The sequence below is a fragment of the Budorcas taxicolor genome, chromosome 10 (assembly GCF_023091745.1).
Source record: "Budorcas taxicolor isolate Tak-1 chromosome 10, Takin1.1, whole genome shotgun sequence".
Classification (NCBI taxonomy): domain Eukaryota; kingdom Metazoa; phylum Chordata; class Mammalia; order Artiodactyla; family Bovidae; genus Budorcas; species Budorcas taxicolor.
The window spans coordinates 33,736,744-33,758,000 of NC_068919.1; the positions used below are offsets into that span (position 1 = coordinate 33,736,744).

The window sequence follows — 21,257 nt, forward strand, 5'->3', positions numbered from 1 at the left end:
AGATGCCAAAGAGAGAGAGATCTGAAAATCAAAAGTACACAAAATATAGATGATCCCATACCAGCTAGGTATGTCTCCAAATAAAATACTAGCCATGAAAAAGTAGTAGAGAGCTAAAGAGTAGGACTAGCTTGCCCTCAAGGAGAAGGCAATGGCAGGCCACTCCAGTACTCTTGCCTGGAAAATCCCATGGACGGAGGAGCCTGGTAGGCTGCAGTCCATGGGGTCACTAAGAGTCAGACACGACTGAGCGACTTCCCTTTCACTTTTCACTTTCATGCATTGGAGAAGGAAATGGCAACCCACTCCAGTCTTCTTGCCTGGAGAATCCCAGGGACAGCAGAGTCTGGTGGGCTGCCGTCTATGGGGTCCAACAGAGTCGGACACGACTGAAGCGACTTAGCAGCAGCAGCAGCAGCACACTTCAGTGTGCAGACAGCTACTGGAGGGCATCTTGTTAAAACACAGAGCCTGATACAGTAGGTCTGGGACTCTGCAGCTCTAACAAGCTCCCAAGGGATGCCAATACTGCTGGTTCATAAAGCTACTCTACAGTCATGATCTTCAGTAACTCTTTCATGTTTTCATTTTATTCAATTTGAATGACGCAGTAGAATCAGAAGTTCCCAATAGTTGACAAAGTGATAAGTTCGTTACAATTAAATATCAAAACTCTCCAACATGCCATTGTTCACTTTATACTACTAAATTAACCAGTAGAGAAAGTGTTATTTTATGGTAGAGAAAATAATCAGGGGGAAATATTTCTATGAAGTCTACCCCAAGAAGAACTGAATTAGGGAACTATAGTCAATATTTTTTTAATAAACTATAATGAAAAATAATTTCAAAAATAATATGTGTATATATATATATAAATGAATCACCTTGCTATGCACCTGAAACACTGTAAATCAACTATACTTCAACAAAATATATATTAAGAAAAAAAAAGAAAATTAGTTGAGAGTAACTTGAAAAAATAAAATCACCAAATATAAATTTACTATATACTAAGCTGGTTTTAGAAAAGGCAGAGGAAGCAGAGATCAAATTGCCAACATCTGCTGGATCATGGAAAAAGCAAGAGAGTTCCAGAAAAACATCTATTTCTGCTTTATTGACTATGCCAAAGCCTTTGACTGTGTGGATCACAATAAACTGTGGAAAATTCTGAAAGAGATGGGAATACCAGACCACCTGACCTGCCTCTTGAGAAACCTATATGCAGGTCAGGAAGCAACAGTTAGAACTGGACATGGAACAACAGACTGGTTCCAAATAGGAAAAGGAGTACATAAAGGCTGTATATTGTCACCCTGCTTATTTAACTTATATTCAGAGTACATCATGAGAAACGCTGGGCTGGAAGAAGCACAAGCTGGAATCAAGATTGCTGGGAGAAATATCAATAACCTCAGATATGCAGATGACACCACCCTTATGGCAGAAAGTGAAGAGGAACTAAAAAGCCTCTTGATGAAAGTGAAAGAGGAGAGCGAAAAAGTTGGCTTAAAGCTCAGCATTCAGAAAACGAAGATCATGGCATCTGGTCCCATCACTTCATGGGAAATAGATGGGGAAACAGTGGAAACAGTGTCAGACTTTATTTGGGGGGGCTCCAAAATCACTGCAGATGGTGACTGCAGCCAGGAAATTAAAAGACGCTTACTCCTTGGAAGGAAAGTTATGACCAACCTAGATAGCATATTAAAAAGCAGAGACATTACTTTGCCCACAAAGGTCCATCTAGTCAAAGCTATCGTTTTTCCAGTGGTCATGTATGGACGAGAGAGTTGGACTATAAAGAAAACTGAGTGCCAAAGAATTGATGCTTTTGAACTGTGGTATTGGAGAAGACTCCTGAGCGTCACTTGGACTTCAAGGAGATCCAACCAGTCCATCCTAAATGAAATCAGTCCTGAATATTCACTGGAAGGACTGATGCTGAAGCTGAAACTCCAATACTTTGACCACCTGATACGAAGAATTGACTCATTGGAAAAGACCCTGATGTTGGGAAAGATTGAAGGCAGAAGGAGAAGGGGATGACAGAGGATGAGATGGTTGGAAGGCATCACTGACTCAATGGAAATGAGTTTGAATAAACTCCAGGAGTTGGTGATGGACAGGGAGGCCTGGCATGCTGTAGTCCATGGGGTCACAAAGAGTTGGACACGACTGAGTGATTGAACTGAACTGAACTGATAACTTGTTCTGAGGACCCTAATAGGATAATGTAATTAGTTTTCTTATATAGAAACTGAATGCCATATTTCTCAAATATGCATAGCAAAATCTTGTGACTTGCATTAATTTGACAGATTGAGCACTCCACACCAGGGAGCCTGATTTTAATAAGTCTGGCTAGGGCCTTGGACATTATAACATGGGATGGATATCATATGGCCCCAAACGGTCAAGCACATGAAGTAGAGAGGGCCAGATGGGGCCACGTTTTCCAGCAGAGTACATGCTCCTAAGGGGAATATCTGCTATTCAGCTCTCCTCCCCAAGTGTAAGACCCGCTGATTTGCCAGAAAAGTCAGAAATCTAGGCTTTTATGAGAAATCTGATGAAACGTTACGTACTATGTAGGCCAGCCAAGTCCAATCACTGCACTAATCATTTTATGTGAGTTTTCTCATTTGATTCTTATTACATTCCTAGAAGATAAGTACTAAAGCCATATTATCTTATAGATAAGGGAACCAAGGTAGAGAGGAGAGAGAGATTAAGTAATTTGCACAAGATCATCTGCTAAAAGTCAAGCAAAGATTCAAACAGAGGTCTGTCTCACTCACAGCCCACAGTCCTAACCCCTAAACCAATCATGCTGGTGGGTGGTTGAGCCACAGGCACCTCTGCTCATCTACGTCCTAGCCTCGAATCCTGATACTTAGCTGGACTCTGTTAACTTTATCCTTTGGGTAATTAATTTTCTCCTTGATTTTATGTTCTCAGTTTCAATTTAGAGTGACCAACCTTCCCAGTTTGCCAGAGACTGAGGGTCACCCAAGACAAGGGACATTCAGTGTAAAGTCAGGAGACTCCTGAGCAAACCAAGACAGTTGGTCTCCTTAGTTTTCATTTAATGGTGTTATGTTAAAAATAACCCTATCTGATTCACTGTTGCACTTGTTATAGAAATTTTAAAAAACATTATTCAATAAGTGGGTCCTATGGGAAATTTCACTGTTTTCCTTGAAAAATTAGTGTGGTCTTGTCCCCCTTTTTTACTGTGTGATTGACTTTGTGTCCCTTTATGCCTTACTCTATCTTTGTTATTTGCCAATCATATTTTCCTCTTAGTTACATGAATTTGTTGATAAGCAGCTCAAGTGCTTTGATTAGAAAAAAAAATACTGTACATGCATAGATGCCTTTTTGATTATCTAGAAATCAATTCAGCATAAGAAGCTTTGATTAAGTACTGGACTAACCACAGACCTGCAGCACTAGTATAGCTGGCAGCGTCTCCATGGTTGATGTGATCAAGGACCACTTACTCCTCTCACACGTCCATGTGGGGGAACTTTCAGTGGGGATGCCTCCAGCTTCACCCCCACCATGGGAAAGAACAGTCAGTTATCTGATTGGTGAGTCTAGGGGAAGAAACAGCATGCTCAACCCATTCCTCTCTCCAAGGGGGTCACCATTCTCTGCCAGGGTGCCCTCTGCTCCTCGTACTACTGATCCACATGGACAGGTGTCCATGGGTGAGGCTTGATGATCTTCACCTCTGCCAGAGTGAGTAGTAGGTTTATCTTGAGGGCATAACATCAAGAAGACCATTTGGCTACCTACCCAGATGACATCAATCCTCTACTTTTCATCAGCAATAAAGCCAACCTTCTAAGTTTCATTTGTCAGAATCTATACATCTCTCAGTTGGGTTTGATAGGAATCGGAAAGAGAAGACGCTATTTATCGGTCTTCTGAAACCGCAACAGTAGGTGAGTGTAACACTGAATTTACTGGACCTTGTATCCAAAAAGTCAATAACAGTAGTTACCACTAAGCTTAAAGCACAAAATGAAAAATGAAGTATTTCAGGAGGGGGCAATCAAGGAGGCAGAGTGAAAGGACATGAAGCTCACCTTCCCCCACAAACACATCAAAAACACATCTAATGTCAAACAGTTCTCTCTGAAAACAAACTGGCAGAAGGACTCATAGAGCCAAGGCTATAAGAAAGATACACACAGAATTAGAAAGGAAGAAAAGCAATCGGGACAGGACCTGGGCCCCTGGGAGAGGATTCAGATGAAAATGGAGATCACTCAAGCAGACACCTGCCCTGGGGAGTGAGCAGCTCAAGCAATAGGTTGGGTGCTCCAGTCTGGGGTCTTATGGAGGGGAGAAAAGCCCCTTGGCTTGTTGGACGACATCTGGAACAATTAGAAGGGTTATGGGAAGCTTAGACTGTTCGTGTAAGGGGTGCATACACACTGGCTAGCCCTAAGGCAGGACAGAGAGACATCTGCTCTAGGAGCAGCTGGTTTTCCACACCTGCCTTGCCAAAACTCCAGCCTGCTCACCCCATGCCACACCATGGCACTGAATCTGAGGTGCCCATGACCAAGAAACGATTCAACTGCAGGACACAAAGGTAACCCAGTCCTAAGGTGGAGTCTGCGTGGGATGGCAGTTGCCTTTGCTGGCATTTACTTAAATGGAATCTCAGAAACTGCTCAGATCTCTGACAGCAATTGCTCCACCACAACTCACCTCCTGATACACATCAAGACCCCATATGGGCCCCAGTCAGCCCTGTAGAATGGTTCCACCACAGGGCAGGGGTGGTAGAAGCTGGAGGCAGTGATCAGTTGTGAGGGACAAAGGTTACTAGCACTCAAGCCTGCATCTGAGCAAAGACACAGTTGCCTCCATAAGTAGCACATCAGACTTCTGTCTGTGCATGTACCTTACTTATTTCAGCAGCCCCCTTCTCTGGGGCAAGAGTTTTGAACAGGGAGAGGGAAAAACACACACTTAAAAGGAGCAGAGTCAGCTCAGAAAGGAGGAGATAATAAAGATCAAAGAAGAAATAAATAGGGACAAAAAACTAGAAAAGATCAATGAAACCAAGAGCTGTTTTTTTATAAAGATAACAAAAGGGAAGGGAAGCAGTAAAAGTCATATTTGTAGATGACATGATACTTTATATAGAAAACTCTAAATTCTCTACCTAAAACCCATTAGGAACTAATAAATACATTCAACAAGGGAACAGGATATAAGATTAATACACAGAAGTCTACTGTTTTTCCATATACCAATAATACTATCAGAAAAAGAAAATTTTCCCTTTCAAAACCAATCTCTTTTAAAATCACATCAGAAAGAATAAAATATGTAGGAATTAACTTAACCAAGGAGGTAGAAGACCTATACTCTGAAAACTATAAGACATTTATATAAGAAATTGAAGATGATACACAGAAATGGAAAAATATCCTGTGCTCTTGGATTGGAAGAATTAATATTGTTAAAATGGCCATACTACCCTAAGCAATCTACAGATCTAATGCAATACTTATCAAAATACCCATGACATTTTCCATTTTCCACAGAACTAGAACAAATAATCCTGAAATTCATATGGAACCACAAAAGACCCCAAACTGCCAAAGCAATCTTGAGGAAAAAAAAAAGAACAAAGCTGGATGTATAACTCTTTTAGACTTTAAACTATACCACAGAGCTACAGAAATCAAAACAGCATGGCACTGGCAGAAAAACAGGCATGTAGATCAGTGGAATGAACAGAGAGCCCAGAAATAAACCAATACACCTACGGTCAATCCATCGATGACAAAGAAGGCAAGAATATGCAATGGAGAGAAAAATTTCTCTTTAATAAGTGGTGCTGGGAAAACTGGGCAACTACATGTAAAAGAATGAGGTTACAACATTTCCTCACAACATATATAAAAATAAACTCAAAATAGATTAAAGACATAAATGCAACAACTGAAACCATAAAACTCTTATAAGACAAAATAGGCATAACATTTTTTGACATAAGTTGTAGTAACTTTTTTTAGTCTGTAGCCTAAAGCAAAAGAAATAAAAGCAAAAATAAACAAACAGAATCTAACTTAACCGCAAAGCTTTTGTGCAACAATAGAAGCCATCAATGAAACAAAAAGACAACCTGCAGAATAGGAGAAAATATTTGCAAATGATATGACTAACAAGGGTTTAATATCCAAAATATATAAACAGTTAATACAACTCAATATCAAAAAAACTACCCAATCAAAAAATGAACAAAAGATCTGAATAGACATTTTTCCAAAGAGGACATGCAGATGACTAACAGGCACATAAAAAAGATATTCAACATTGTAATTATCAGAGAAATGCAAATCAAAATAAAATGCAATATCACCTCACAACTGTCAGAATGGCTATCATCCAAAAGTCTACAAATAATAAATGTTAGAGAGGATGTGGAATAAAGGGACCCTTGTACACTGTCTGTGGGGATGTAAATTGGTACATTCACTGTGGAAAACCATATGTAGTTTCCTCAATAAACTAAAAAGAGAACTACCATATGATCCAGCAATTCCACTCCTGGTTCTATACTCAGGAAAAAAAAAAAAAAATGAAAAGACTAATTCAAAAAAACACATGTGTCCCAAAGTTCTTAACAGGACTATTTACAACAGTCAAAATATGGATGCAATCCAAGTGACCACCAACAGAAAAATGCATAAGAAGTGACATATCCATCTATCTACCTACCTATAATGGAATATTGCTGCTGCTGCTGCTAAGTCGCATCAGTCGTGTCCAACCCTGTGCAACCCCATAGACGGCAGCCCACCAGGCTCCCCCGTCCCTGGGATTCTCCAGGCAAGAACACTGGAGTGGGTTGCCAGTTCCATCTCCAATGCATGAAAGTGAAAAGTGAAAGTGAAGTCGCTCAGTCGTGTTCAACTCTTAGCAACCCCATGGACTGCAGCCCATCAGGCTCCTCTGTCCATGGGATTTTCCAGGCAAAAGTACTGGAGTGGGTTGCCATTGCCTTCTCTGATAATAGAATATTACTCAGCCATAAAACAAATGAAATTCTACCATTTATAGCAATACAAATGAACCTAGAGTATATTATACTTAAATAAGTCAGACAAAGAAAGACAAATACAGTATAATATCAATTACATGTGGAATCTAAAAGATAACACAAATCAGTGTATACAGCAAAACAGAAACTGACTCACACATAGAGAAAACAAATTAATGGTTCCCAGAGGGGAGAAGGAAGGAGAAGAGGCAAGTTAGTGATATGTGATTAAGAGATACAAACTACTATGTGTAAAATAGATAAGCAACCAAAATATATTCTATAGCACAGGGAATTCTAGACATTATCTTGCAATAACCACTAATATAGTATAATATGCAAAAATATTGAATCACTATGCTACACACCTGAAATCAATATTGTAAATCAACTACACTTCCCCCAAAATGAGGTACTTCACACCAGAAACTTCTAATACATCTGTGAAGCAAATCCTTATCTCCAATACCACAACTGAAATTGGTCCTCAGTGTCACTAGATTTGGACCCCAATGCTTTTGAACTGTGGTGTTGGAGAATACTCTTGAGAGTCCTTTGGACTGCAAGGAGATCCAACCAGTCCATCCTAAAGGAGATCAGTCCTGGGTGTTCATTGGAAGGACTGATGCTGAAGCCGAAACTCCAATACTTTGGCCACCTGATGCAAAGAGCTGACTCATTTGAAAAGACCATGATGCTGGGAAAGATTGAGGGCAGGAGAAGAAGGGGACAACAGAGGATGAGGTGGTTGGATGGCATCACCGACTCAATGGACATGGGTTTGGGTAAACTCTGGGAGTTGGTGATGGACAGGGAGGCCTGGTGTGCTGCAGTTCATGGGGTCGCAAAGAGTCAGACACGACCGAGCGACTGAACTGAAGTTTTATCTGACTCTATCTTTTAGAAGCAGAATTTTAAAATTCATAACAGACCTCAGCTCATGTAGGAAAATAAAACAATATATTTGCTACTTAAAGAGAAAATGATGAATGATTCTTCTTATTTTCTTCCTATCTGCTTACAGAAATCTCATCTGAACCATATATTCACACATACCTGTTTCCTGAGAAAGAGAGGGAATCTAACATAACAGCTGAATACACTGTAATTTCTCATTATAACTACATCTTTAAAAGGCTTTTTGCCAGGAAAATTGGTTTAGCATCTAGTTTTGGGGTTCACTTTTGCATAAATAACATAATGTCCAATTTGGTATTTTAGAATAAATTGATTAGCAAGTTATTTTAATAATTGTAAATGTTGAGGTTAGTGAAAGAAAAACTCCCAGGTTCAGATAGGCTGACAAGCATCCAAAATAATAATGTAGGATTTACTCCTTAAAGTTTATCATGTAATAAACAGAAAGTAAAATGTGGTTCATATATTCACATCTATTCTATCTTAAACCTCCATAACCACAGGGTTGTTTTAGTCAAATATTGGGAATATCTAGAGCCATCAGAGGCATGTTTTCAGAAGTTAAAGCTAAATCACCATAGCTTCTTTCCATTATGTCATATTAAATTCTAGTTCATTCCATGTTTTCATGTTCTACTTGGCGACAGATACACATCAGTGTGACTGACATTCACATGGAAGTAATGTCATATCCCAGTAAAATGCTCTTCTCAACCCCCACATACTGATTCCATGAGAATGAGACCCCATACACAATAAATCCTCATACCCAGCTGAATAAGTTTTGATTACAGTTGACAAAAACGAAATCCCAATACTTTTTTCCTAATAAAACCTTTTTGTCCAAAAAGAAAAATACACTGCAGTTTTAGAGTAGAACAAAGTTTTTACAGTCTATTTGTTAAGTGAAGAAGGTTGGCAGGAGAAGACAGACCACATTCATTTAACTGAATTATCTGCTGTAAGTAAACTCTGCTGCTAGGTAAAAAGAGTACAGTTTGTGGAATTTCACTAAAAAAAAAAAAGAAAAAAGTTCCAAATCTTTATATAGAATATCAGGCTTGCATAATTCTTAAGCAGTACCATGTGCTTTCATTCATAATGCAAATAATAAATGTGAACTGCATTTTCAGTGTATTATTCTAAAACTAGGGCTTCCCAGATGGTGCTAATGGTAAAGAACCTGCCTGTCAATGCAGGAGATATAAGAGAGGTGAGCTTGATCCCTGGGTTGGGAAGATCACCTGGAGGAGGATACAGCAACCTACTCCAGTATTCTTGCCTGGAGACTTCCTGGAGCCTGATGGGCTACAGTCCACAGGGTCTCAAAGAGTCGGACACGACTGAAGCAACTAGCATGCCCTCACACATCTAAAACTGGATAATTCAAATTCCTTTATTTATTAAACAGGCACTTGATTTAAGGCAGCACTTTGGACATCAGAGAAGATCTAACAATGAATCAGAAGATAGGACCTCTGTCCTCAAAAAGGTTACATAGTTCTAAGGAAGAGTCTATGGGTGTGTGTGCCTAACAATGTGAGACTGTGTGTAAAACGATGTGATAGGGGACTAACACCCTTGGACATTCAGAAGAGAAGTAAAACTTTTAAAAGAGAGGAGCAGGGAAGGTTACATAGACAGGATGGGGTTAGAATTCAACTACCATTGAAGGTATACCTGCACATTCCTGAGAAGAAACAGTCTTGAGCAACATAGAGAGCACTGTGCATCCTGAGCCCAAATAAGCTATATAACCTGAATAACATTTAAGGCACTACATAGAGACTGATTATGAAGACAACTTCGGGTCAGATTCTGAAGGTCTTGAACAGCAAGTGAAGGAATTCAAATTTCATTCAACAGACAGAGGAGAGCCGTGGAAGCTTTTTGAGCTGGAGAGTATGTTCATCAAATTTGTACTTTGGGGGAATAAGTTTAGGTGGTTGACAATGGCTGGAGAAGAGAGAGCAGCGCAGGCATGTCTGATCAGGCTACTGCACTGATCCAGCCGAGATGGGAGGAACAGCAAGGGAGTGATGGACATGGCAGGCAGTGCAGAAGCAGAACGAACAAGATTTGAAGACTGGAAGTGGGAAGCGAGGGAAAGGGCAGAATCAATGATGACTCTCATTTTAAGCCTGGGGGACTGAGGAAATGGAAGTCAAGAGGGAAATCTGAGTTGAGAGGGAAGGATGAGGAAATCAGTTTGAGTTCATATCCAGATGGCAGTTAGAAATATAGGGCTAAGGAGTTAGTTCAGAATTAATAGATGATAGATTTAATAGGTAATAGGTATAGATTTAATAGGAAATATATTTTAATCTACATGAGAGGAAAAGTTGAAGCTATTTAACTTCAAAGTTTGAGTTTACAAACTCAACAAATATAACGCAGACTATGTTAAACCTCTAACATAAATAATTGAATATTTGTTTATATCAAAAATTGCCCATAGTATTGGTATTTTGTACCATTGGTAAGATACAAAAAAAAAAAAAAAACCCTGACAATATACAAGTAGCTGGGAGGGGAAGTTTGTACACCGAAACTAACAAAACCACAATGATACACAGCATTCCACGAATTCACTCCTCGAAACAAATATTCATCACTGATATTTGGAAGTTAAAATACTAAGCAAATCTACTCAAATTATTTGTAGCCATTCAAACTAATTTCTCTTTTCTTCTGAAATCAACACTGCTTTCTGGATAACCATAACTACCATAACTAATAATGGCATTAGTTATTAAAAATAATGTATTTTGTAAAAGTACTAATCCCAACAATGATCTGATAGAAACATTAATAAATATGTTCTTACGTTAGCATGCTCTTAATTGACCCATCTGTGACTTTCAAGGATACCGCCTTATCCTACTATATTTTGAACTGTATTACCTTTATATTGAGGTGTTTAGTAAAGATTATTTTCAGCGTATTCTCCAAGCCTCACCTGGTTTGAGTTTCTCTGGAGGGCTGAGTTTCACATGTTGGTCTTCAGACGAAAGGCTCACACTGACGCCATACAGTGGATCGTCCAAGAAAGAGGGCCTTTTCAGTCTCCCAATGCCCAGAGTCTTAGACATAAAGTAGTCTTCTGCATCACCAATAACCTTGTCCTCAGAAAACTGCAGGCACTTCACATTCTCTGCTTCAAGGAGAAGAGCTGGTGACGAGTGATGCCCAGTCAAGGCTTTGGTGAGAAAGTAGCCTCTGGATGTTTCACATTGTCCATTCTTGGGCACATTTATGTCCTCCACTTCAGTGCTTCTAACCTTTGTTTTCGACCTGTTTAATGACTCAGACAGAATAGATCCAGAAAGTTGGGGGAACTCAGGTGTTATATCCTCAATGTCTTTCTCTTCTCTTTCTGGAGACAGTCTAACTGTGGACTTTTGTTTGAACGAGCATTCATCCAGAAGACACCTTAACTGCTCCTCAGAGAGAAGTGATGTTGAATCTAACTGATGAGACAAACCAAAAGTTTTCAGTCAGTTGAATGAGCAAACACATTTATCTTTGGTAAGCCTTCAGTAATACAATATAAATGCAAGTAACAGAAAATCCTTTACACAAAACACCCAAATAGCACATTCATTCGTTTTAAACCATTCAAAAATGCAGGGGAAATGTACAACACACCTAGAGAAGAAGCTTAGAATCAATCACACATACTAAAATTCAGGAAAAGTCCCATGACACCGATGGAAACAAATTACTGCACCAAACTAACCACTAACACTCTACATACAGTAATAACCTTGGGCTGAAATGAAGATATTAGAAAAACCCTTCAATTTTTAAGTCTTGGGGCATCAAGCAGGGTAGTAAGTAACCACTTCTTTGATAGAAAGAAAGAAATTCTGCCACGATATCTAGTTGGTGTTTCTCTGTTTCCTCCATTTCTGGGTATGAACCCTATCACCACCCAATTCCTTAACTCAGGCAAACAGGGTGGATTAACCTGCCCCTGGGGATTCACCACTCCTATGTCTGTCTACAGCTTTCAGTGGACAATACTATGGAAGACAGAAAAGGAAGGGAAAGGGGGTGATGCATCCTGAGATGTGCAGTGGCTTCCGTGCCACAGGTCTAGACAGAGGCCAGGGGCATTCCAACAGCAGTGCACTCTCGGAGGAGGATTTGATCATTTAATCTCTGTTTGTAAACACTATCAGGATTGATTGTTTCAAACAAGATATTAAGGATTTAAAAACTTTTTTTTCTCTTCCAGTAATGTTCTCGGGAAATAAAATTAATCAAACAAAATTAAAGAGCTATGTGTTGTACAAGAATTCAACTGAACAGCATGCCACTTGAACTGCAACAATGATTGGAAAGGAACATGATTGAAATATATTGAAAGACACTGAAAAAAATTCTCCTTCTTTAAAGAATTAGCACTGTACCTGATTTACATAGTAGATTATCTAGGATAACATTAATCCTCCTTTACAGGGGAGTGAATTATTTGACAACAAGAAATCCAAATAAAAAAATTTAAAAAAAGAAATCCCAATAAGAAAACCTAATCATGGCTTGTAATGACCTTAACTTTTACTTCAATAAAGTAAAACAATTTTATTGGTCTAATCTGTAGTACACAGTAAGAATTAACCGAATACTCTGCATTTACAAAGTATTGGTGGGGAGCTATCATGGAACTAGTACAGTTAATTCCCCATAATTGTGTAATGCCTCTAATGTAGCTAACAAAAAGTAGCATGTAAAAAGAACGTCATATCATGCTTTTAAAATATATCATATGTTTTAAAATTATATTAACTTCCATATATTAAAAACCAAGTGTCATACTGGCAAGTACCATTAAGAGTTTGAAAGTAACAAGAAATTATCCGGGAATATATTCTTAATAATCATCTGGGATTCAAAATTCAGGTAATTCACCTTAAGGTTAATGTGCATGACAAAAAAAAAAAGGAGTTGTAGCTTTTCTAAAGAAAAAAAAAAGAGTTGTATCACATATTAGCAAATCCTACTTTTAATCACTAGACATTTCAGGTATCAGGATGTAGCACTTTATCCATTAGTAGCAGCATTTCCTTCACCCAACTATGTAAAGCTAGACAGAAAATGAAAGCAGTCCTTATATGGTACCAGATAACTAAAATACACCTTCAAAAGCTGCTTATATAAAATTCCTTGCAATGCATAAACAATTCGCTAGGATTTAGAAACGGTCCACTGACTGTTATCCTCAGCAAACATCAAACCAAAGGCTTAACATAGGAAATTTCCAGACCTTAGGAAAAAAAAAATCAGTCCATCCTGGAGCAAGAGGGTGAAGGAATATGGAAGGAGGTGTCTGGGAGGAAATAAAAGAGGGGGCGGTGGAAAATTGGTAGATTATCTGATACATTCGATCACGTCCCCAAATAATATTGATAGGATAAATGCTTAGAAGTTCCAAAGATTTATTTAGCTAGATACACAGAAAATTAAGTCAAAGGAAAAATAATTGTGAACTCTGAAAAAACAAGAAGCTATACAAAAAGAAAGGAAAGGAAGTTTTTCAGAGAGATTACAGAAAAATAAGCAAAAGAATATAATTATTAACTCTACGACAAATAAAAACAGTTATACAAGAAAGGATACTATAGAATACTACTTACAAGCACTGAAATTGGAGCTGTGATCAAAAATCTCCCAAAAAAACAAAAGCCTAGGACCAGATGGCTTCACGGGAGAATTCTATCAAACATTTAGAGAAGAGCTAATGCCTCTCCTTCTAAAGCTGTTTCAAAAGACTGCAGAGGAAGGAACACTTCCAAACTCATTCTATGAGGCCACCATTACCCTGATACCAAAACCAGACAAAGACAACACACAAAAAAAGGAAACTACAGCCCAATTCACTGATGAACATAGATGCAAAAATCCTCAACAAAATTTTAGCAAACAGATTTCAGCAACACATCAAAAAGCTCACACACCATGATCAAGTTGGGTTTATTCCAGGAATGCAAGGATTCTTCAATCTACGCAAATCAATCAATGTGATACACTACCTTAACAAATCGAAAGATTAAAAAACATATATGATAATCTCAATAGATGCAGGAAAAGCCTTTGACAAAATTCAGCACCCATTTATGATTAAAACTCTTCAAAAAATGGGCATAGAAGGAACCTACCTCAACATAGTAAAGGCCATATTTGATAAGCCTACAGGAAACATTATTCTCAATGGTGAAAAAGTGAAAGCATTCCCCCTAAGATCAGGAACAAGACAAGGGTGTCCACTTTCACCACTATTATTCAACATAGTTCTGGAAGTCCTAGCTACAGCAATCAGAGAAGAAAAAGAAATAAAAGGAATCCAGATCAGAAAAGAAGAAGTAAAGCTCTCACTGTTTGCAGATGACATGATACTGTACATAGATAACCGTAAAGAAAGTATCAGAAAATTACTAGAGCTAATCAGTGAATTTAGCAAAGTTGCAGGATACAAAGTCAATAGACAGAAGTCACTTGCACTTCTATATAGTAACAATGAAAAATCAGAAAGAGAAATTAAGGAATCAATCCCATTCACCATTGCAACAAAAAGAATTAAACATCTAGGAATAAATTCACCTAAGGAGACAAAGGAACTGTACACAGAAAATTATAAGACACTGATGAAAGAAATCAAAGATGACATAAACTGAGTTATCCCGTGTTCCTGGGTAGGAAGAATCAATATTGTGAAAATGACTATACTACCAAATGTAATCTACAGATTCAATGAGATCCCTATCCAATTACCAATGACATTTTTCACAGAACTAGAACAAAAAATTTCACAATTCATATGGAAACACAAAAGACCCCAAATAGCCAAAGCTGTCTTGAGAATAAAGAATGGAGCTGGATGAATCAAGCTTCCTGACTTCAGATTATACGACAAAGCTACAGTCATCAAGATACTATGGTACTGGCACAAAATCAGAAATATAGACCAATGGAATGAGATAGAAAGCCCAGAAATAAACCCATGCACCTATGGGTAGCTTATATTTGACAAAGGAGGCAAGAATATACAATAGGGCAAAGACAGCCTCGTCAATAAATGGTGCTGGAAAAACTGGACAACTACATGTAAAAGAATGAAATTAGAACACTTCCTAACACCATACACAAAGATAAACTCAAAATGGATTAAAACCTAAATGCAAGACCAGAAACTATAAAACTCTTAGAGGAAAACACAGACAGAACACTCGATGACATAAATCAAAGCAAGATCCTCTATGACCCACCTTCTAGAGTAAAGGAAATAAAAACAAAAGTAAACAAGTGGGACCTGATTAACTTAAAAGCTTTTGCACAGCAAAGGAAACTATAAGCAAGGTGAAAAGACAACCCTCAGAATGGGAGAAAATAATAGCAAATGAAACATCTGACAAAGGATTAATATCCAAAATACACAAGCAGCTCCTGCAACTCAATGCCAGAAAAACAACCAACCCAATCAAAGAGTGGGGAAAAGGCCTAAACAGACATTTCTCCGAAGAAGACATATAGATGGCGAACACATGAAAAGATGTTCAACATCGCTCATTATTAGAGAAATGCAAATCAAAACCACAATGAGATATCACCTCACACCAGTCAGAATGGCCATCATCAAAAAGTCTACAAACAATAAATGCTGGAGAGGGTGTGGAGAAAAGGGAATGCTGTTTGTTGCACTGTTGGTGGGAATGTAAATTGATAGAGCCACTATGGAAGATGGTATGGAGATTCCTTAAAAAACTAGGAATAAAACCACCATATGACCCAGCAATCCCACTCCTAGGCATATACCCTGAGGAAACCAAAATTGAAAAAGACACATGTATCCCATTGTTCACTGCAGCACTTTTTACAATTGCTAGAACATGGAAGGAAACTAGATGTCCATTGACAGATGAATGGATAAAGAATTTGTGGTACATATACACAATGGAATATTACTCAGCCATAAAAAGGAATGCATTTGAGTCAGTTTTGATGGGGTGGATGAACCTAGAACCTATTATACAGAGTGAAGTGAGTCAGAAAGAGAAATATCATATTCTAACGCACATATATGGAATCTAGAAAAATAATACTGAAGAATTTATTTACAGGGCAGCAGTAGAGAAACAGACATAGAGAACAGACTTATGGACATGGGGAGAGGGGAGGAGAGGGTGAGATGTGTGCAAAGAGTGACATGGAAACTTACATTACCGTGTGTAAAATAGAGAGCCAATGGGAACTGGCTGTATGGCTCAGGAAACTCAAACAGGGGCTCTGTATCAACCGAGAGGGGTGGGATGGGGAGGGAGATGGGAGGGAGTTTCAAAAGGGAGGGAATATATGTATACCTGTGGCTGATTCATGTTGAGGTTTGACAGAAAACAGCAAAATTCTGTAAAGCAATTATCCTTTAATAAAATATTTAAAATAAAATATAAAATATTATATAAGGAAAAAAGAGCTGGTTGGAATTTCATTTTAATATTTCAAATTATTATTTTTAAATTAGTTTTATTTAGAATTTTGAATAGCACTTTTATTTTTATATTTTAAGTTACTTTAAATTTTCTCAAAGTAATAAAATGCTAAAGAAATAACTATTTAAATGTTTAAGCAAATATGGTAGCTCCTTGTCCCATTTGTCCCCACTCTAGTTTTGTTTTTCAGAGTCAACCCCTTTTAATTCCTTAGAAGTTTTCCCCTGCCATTGACTTTATATACTGTTTCTTAATAGTTTTCTTTCCTAATTGATCAGTTTTGTGTCAATACCTCACATTTCATATCAATCATACAATGCTACTGTATTATTACCTCAACTATATGCTGACTTATTTTAACAGTAGCCAAAGATTTAACTTTGTTACTTCAAATATCCCTTCTCTTTCCTACCATTTTTCCAAGATAGTCAAATCACAATTTTTGGTTACCCTGGTCATCAATATTTATATTAAGACTTGTGTTTCCTATTAATTTCCTGTTTTGATGATCTGTCTATTGGTGTGAGTGGGATGTTAAAGTCTCCTACTATTATTGTGTTACTGTCAATTTCTGCTTTTATGTCTGTTGGTGTTTGTCTTATGTCAACCAGCTATATCTTTGGGTATCAGAAGCCTATCCAGATTTCAAGGAGCCTGAAATTTCTATAATCTTGTAGCAGGGGAAAGGTACTTCTTTAAGAAAAATAATACAAAAGTACAAATAGAGAATAGGTACGAGAGTGAGTTTCTTTTTCTTTAGAATGTGAAAAGATCACAGCAACTTAATGGAGGCTTGGAAAATCAAGTTCATCTCTTATGTTGTCTCTTTAGATCATTTACCAAAAATGCTTATATAGAAATGTTTCCTGATTACAACCTAGCTTCTTCTCCCCACTCAAGGTTCATACAAGAGAAGGGCCCTGGAGCTTAAGCCTCCCTGGGTCCATAGTACATCTACTCCTGAGTGCTCCAAGATAAAGCACAGAAATCTGGAGGAGGGCATGGCTACGCACTCCAGTATTCCTGCCTGGAGAATCCCATGGACAGAGAAGCTTGGCGGGCTACAGTCTACAGGGTTGCAAAGAGTTGGACATGACTGAAGTAACTAAGCACGTGTGCATGTGCACACACACACACACACAAATACACACAGAGAAATAAGGTCAACTACAATCACCCTGATCTTCTGCGGGAAGCAGTTCAATGGGAAAGAAAACATAGAAGACTAGAACTTGGGCTTTAGTGCAAGCTTTCCCACCTTGTTCATGTCACTTAAGGACCCATTTCATACAGCTATGAAATAGGGAACTGAAGAACTCTGCATTAACTTCCAGCTCCAAAATTTCTTTTTTTGTGAATAACCACTCCAAAATTAAAAATAAATATAAGAGTGAGATGTTCAATTGTACCTCAGAAGGTGACCTGGACAAAACATCACAAAAAGGCAACTTTTATTTCTTGAATTTCTTCACAATACCAATCTTGAATCCAAAAAAATGAAAAATTCTCTAGTCTCAAAACATCATAAGTAAAAGTGAACCACGTATACTAAGCCTGCAGATTAAATTAAATTCATCACTGAGTGTTTCGTCAGTGTTTCTGAGTGGTAATATAGCGGATACAACACAAGCCACCACAAGCCACTTTTCTCGTCTTCTGATTCTCTGCAGAGCCTTGCCCACAACCTAAGCTCAGTAAATCAGTACTGTGGGAATCAGATGAATTAAGGTTGCTGAGTGTTTTGAAATGGCTAAGTACTACATTACTATAAGTTATTTACAAGTGCTGAATGGGACTAAACTGGGTCTTATAACAAATACCCCTAATGACCCTTGATAGTGCAGGGGCCACAATCCATATCCTTCATCCAGTTTGCTTTGAAACTCTGACCTAATGAGCTCCATTAGCTGAATGACTCACTGTGCAAGCACAGTCAAGTAACCATCTGTTCAAGTCCTCACCTCAAAGTATTCATCTTTCATGCCAGCTCTAATTTTCCAGTATTTCATAAACAAGTTATTTATTCATGCTATTCCTGTCCTTTATGAAATTCACCATAGAGCATTTCAGTCTTCATTTTTCCAGACCAGAGCCCAATCTATTTTCTCTCCTTCTATGAAAGCCCCTCTTTTCCCATCCTCATTTTAGTAGCCTTTTTATGGATCTTCTTTCTTGTTTTAGTCAAAACAGATACACTCCAGAGTCAAAGAGTAAATGTACTCAATTTTCTCATTAGAAAAAAAATACTATAGACCACTTGTGGTGTTAGTTCTCACGCATTTTGCTGGTCTTGTTGGCATCCCAGGTGATGTCTTCCAGAATAATAACCAGCATTCACTAAGCACCTACGTTGGGCCAATACTGCGCTATGCACCTTACATGTATCAATTCCTTAACTCTTCATAACAAATCTATGTAGATACTATTGCTATTCCAATTTTATAGATGAAGAGCTAAAGCAATAAGAAATTAAGAAAACTGTCCTTGGTCATACAACTAGTAAGTGGTGGAACTTGAATCCAAGTAGTCTGGGTCCGCCTGTATGTTTAACTACCAGGCTACACAGCCTCTCACCATAAATGAGTCCTCCCTCTACCATTCTCTACATGTCCTTTTCCAAACTGAGCTTCCTTCTTCAGTCCATTCCCTCAGATACTAAAAACTCTTCCTGTAGATTATTTCACTTAACTTTGGGTTTTATTACCCACACCAGCTTAGTATCTTACCCAGACTTACAGTGTCCCTCTCCTTCAGTTCATTTCAGGGAGAAAAAAACAGACAACCTCAGCTCCATTCCCAGGGTGCCCACTGTTTACACTTCTCCACCCATATAAACACCAGTTTGGTGTAGGAGCTAAATCTGATGGGGAGTGCAACTTGAAGTTGCTGGAGAGGGATCACAGACTGTGGATTACCTCACCCTCATCCCTGCCTCCCATGCTATGCTCTGTATCTGGAGTTTCCCCAGCCATAAAAATCTCTACTCATTTCACACTGGATTTATTGACAAGGCAATCCAGATAACGTCTCCGGTACAGATAGCCAGAAAGTCAAGCATTATAAACTAGCAAAGGCAATTTTTCCCTTTGATGTAAGCTCATGTCTGATGTGGATTTTCCCACCCACAAATGTTAAGTTCCTGAAGACACACCCTATAAAGCCAATACAATTATCACAAATGAAAAAAGGGTGGAACATCCTAAATGATTAACAGCAAGAGTATGGATGTAAACAGCTTTCAATGACATCAAGTTCTACTTTATCAGAAGCAACTAGAAAACATTCCAATATACCAATATATAAGTTTACAACTCTTTGTTGCAGCCATTGCTGGCAACACCTAAGTAGTGGTGTAATCAAAGGTTTTTAGCCACAGGAACAGAAATCCTTATCTCAAAAAAACAAGGTAGGGAATGATGAACTAATTCTTTAGCTTTCGCTTGTCTGGAAAACTCTTTATTCAGGCAGTAGAGGTGAGTACTGATGAAAGATCTAAGAAGTCATCTCATGGATGGTTTGCTGAAGTCATCAACAAGCAGGAGATGAACTATCAACAGGCCTCTTGGGGTCTGGAGCTGAGAAGCCCCCAGGAACCAAAGTCATCTGCTTCATCTTGTTCTCTTACTAAGTCCCTGTGGTCTCAACTGCTTGTTCAATCCATCCTCCTCTCTGCAAATCAGCTTTCTCTGTTTATTAATGGTTTCTGCTCTCTTACAACCTCAGCTTGACCAGGTAGCATGAATTAACTCTTGTCTGCACTCAACACAACGTTAAGAGTCTAACACCCATCAATGACTGACCATGGTCTTTATGTCCATTAGCTCAAATTTTTAAGCAAGATAACTGAGTTGGTCATTGACCAGGTGACAGACTGACCATGTCAGTTTCAAGTGTTCAACCACTCGTCCAATCACCTGTGGTGAGGGTCACATGGTATGAACTTGGCCATTCAAGTCCATGTTTCGGAGTAAGGGGTATTTCCCAAAGAAGAAGGCATGAGCAGAGAGGGATCTATTGATCACTGTGCAACTTTTGAAATTGCCATTAAGTAAATAAACAATAGAAGGGGCCTGACATTTAATAAAGTATAAAGGATTAAGAATCAAGGTGTTGCTGAACTTCACCAATCTCCTTCAGTCTGAGCATCCATTGAATAGCTCACTGAGATATAAACGCAGAATTACTTGTCAGAAAATAATCACTTGGGATAGAATAGTAAGACTTATAGTTGGACTACAGAATAGCATTTGCAAGCTGACACACCACCCATCTGCTCATATAGGCTCAACAGAGTCACATCACTAGTTGCGGCTCTTAAGAGTAAAGTCTAAAAAGATGATGAGGGTAAGTGATTAGTATTCCGTTTAATGTCTGCATCAACCAGGATGCAGTGCCAAGGATTCATAGAAGGAATGAGCTTATTCATCCTGCCCCCCTTAGCTCCTTTCCTCTTTATCCTATTCCTCCCCTTTCTCTCTCACACCGAGACTGCCCCAACTGCATAGAGGCAAGTCTGGCAGGTACAACACTCTTTAGGAGGTCACAAAGGTCCTGGGGGCCAAGCAAGATCTGGTATATTTTCACTCAGAATACTCAGAAGTTGTCTGGCCAGAGGAGAATCTGAACTCTAGTTAAAAGGAAAGCAAAGGTCATTGCCAGAGAAACTATGTAAAACATTCGGAATGAGGGCTGAGGCAAGGTTGTAAACAGGAAAATGAGTCAGCCCCCAGGTCAGAAGCCGGAGAATCTGTGCATAGAATAACACAGAGTGC

General features: G+C 38.5%; 1 protein-coding gene across 1 annotated transcript in view; it reads right to left on the bottom strand.

Annotated features, from left to right (window-relative positions):
• The window catches only part of FSIP1 (fibrous sheath interacting protein 1), a 198,775-nt gene that overhangs the window by 5,749 nt on the left and 171,769 nt on the right, over positions 1–21,257 (bottom strand). The window contains exon 10 of the mRNA XM_052647356.1: positions 10,956–11,466. Coding sequence (XP_052503316.1) covers positions 10,956–11,466 — 511 coding nt within the window. The remainder of the gene's footprint in view (positions 1–10,955; positions 11,467–21,257) is intronic.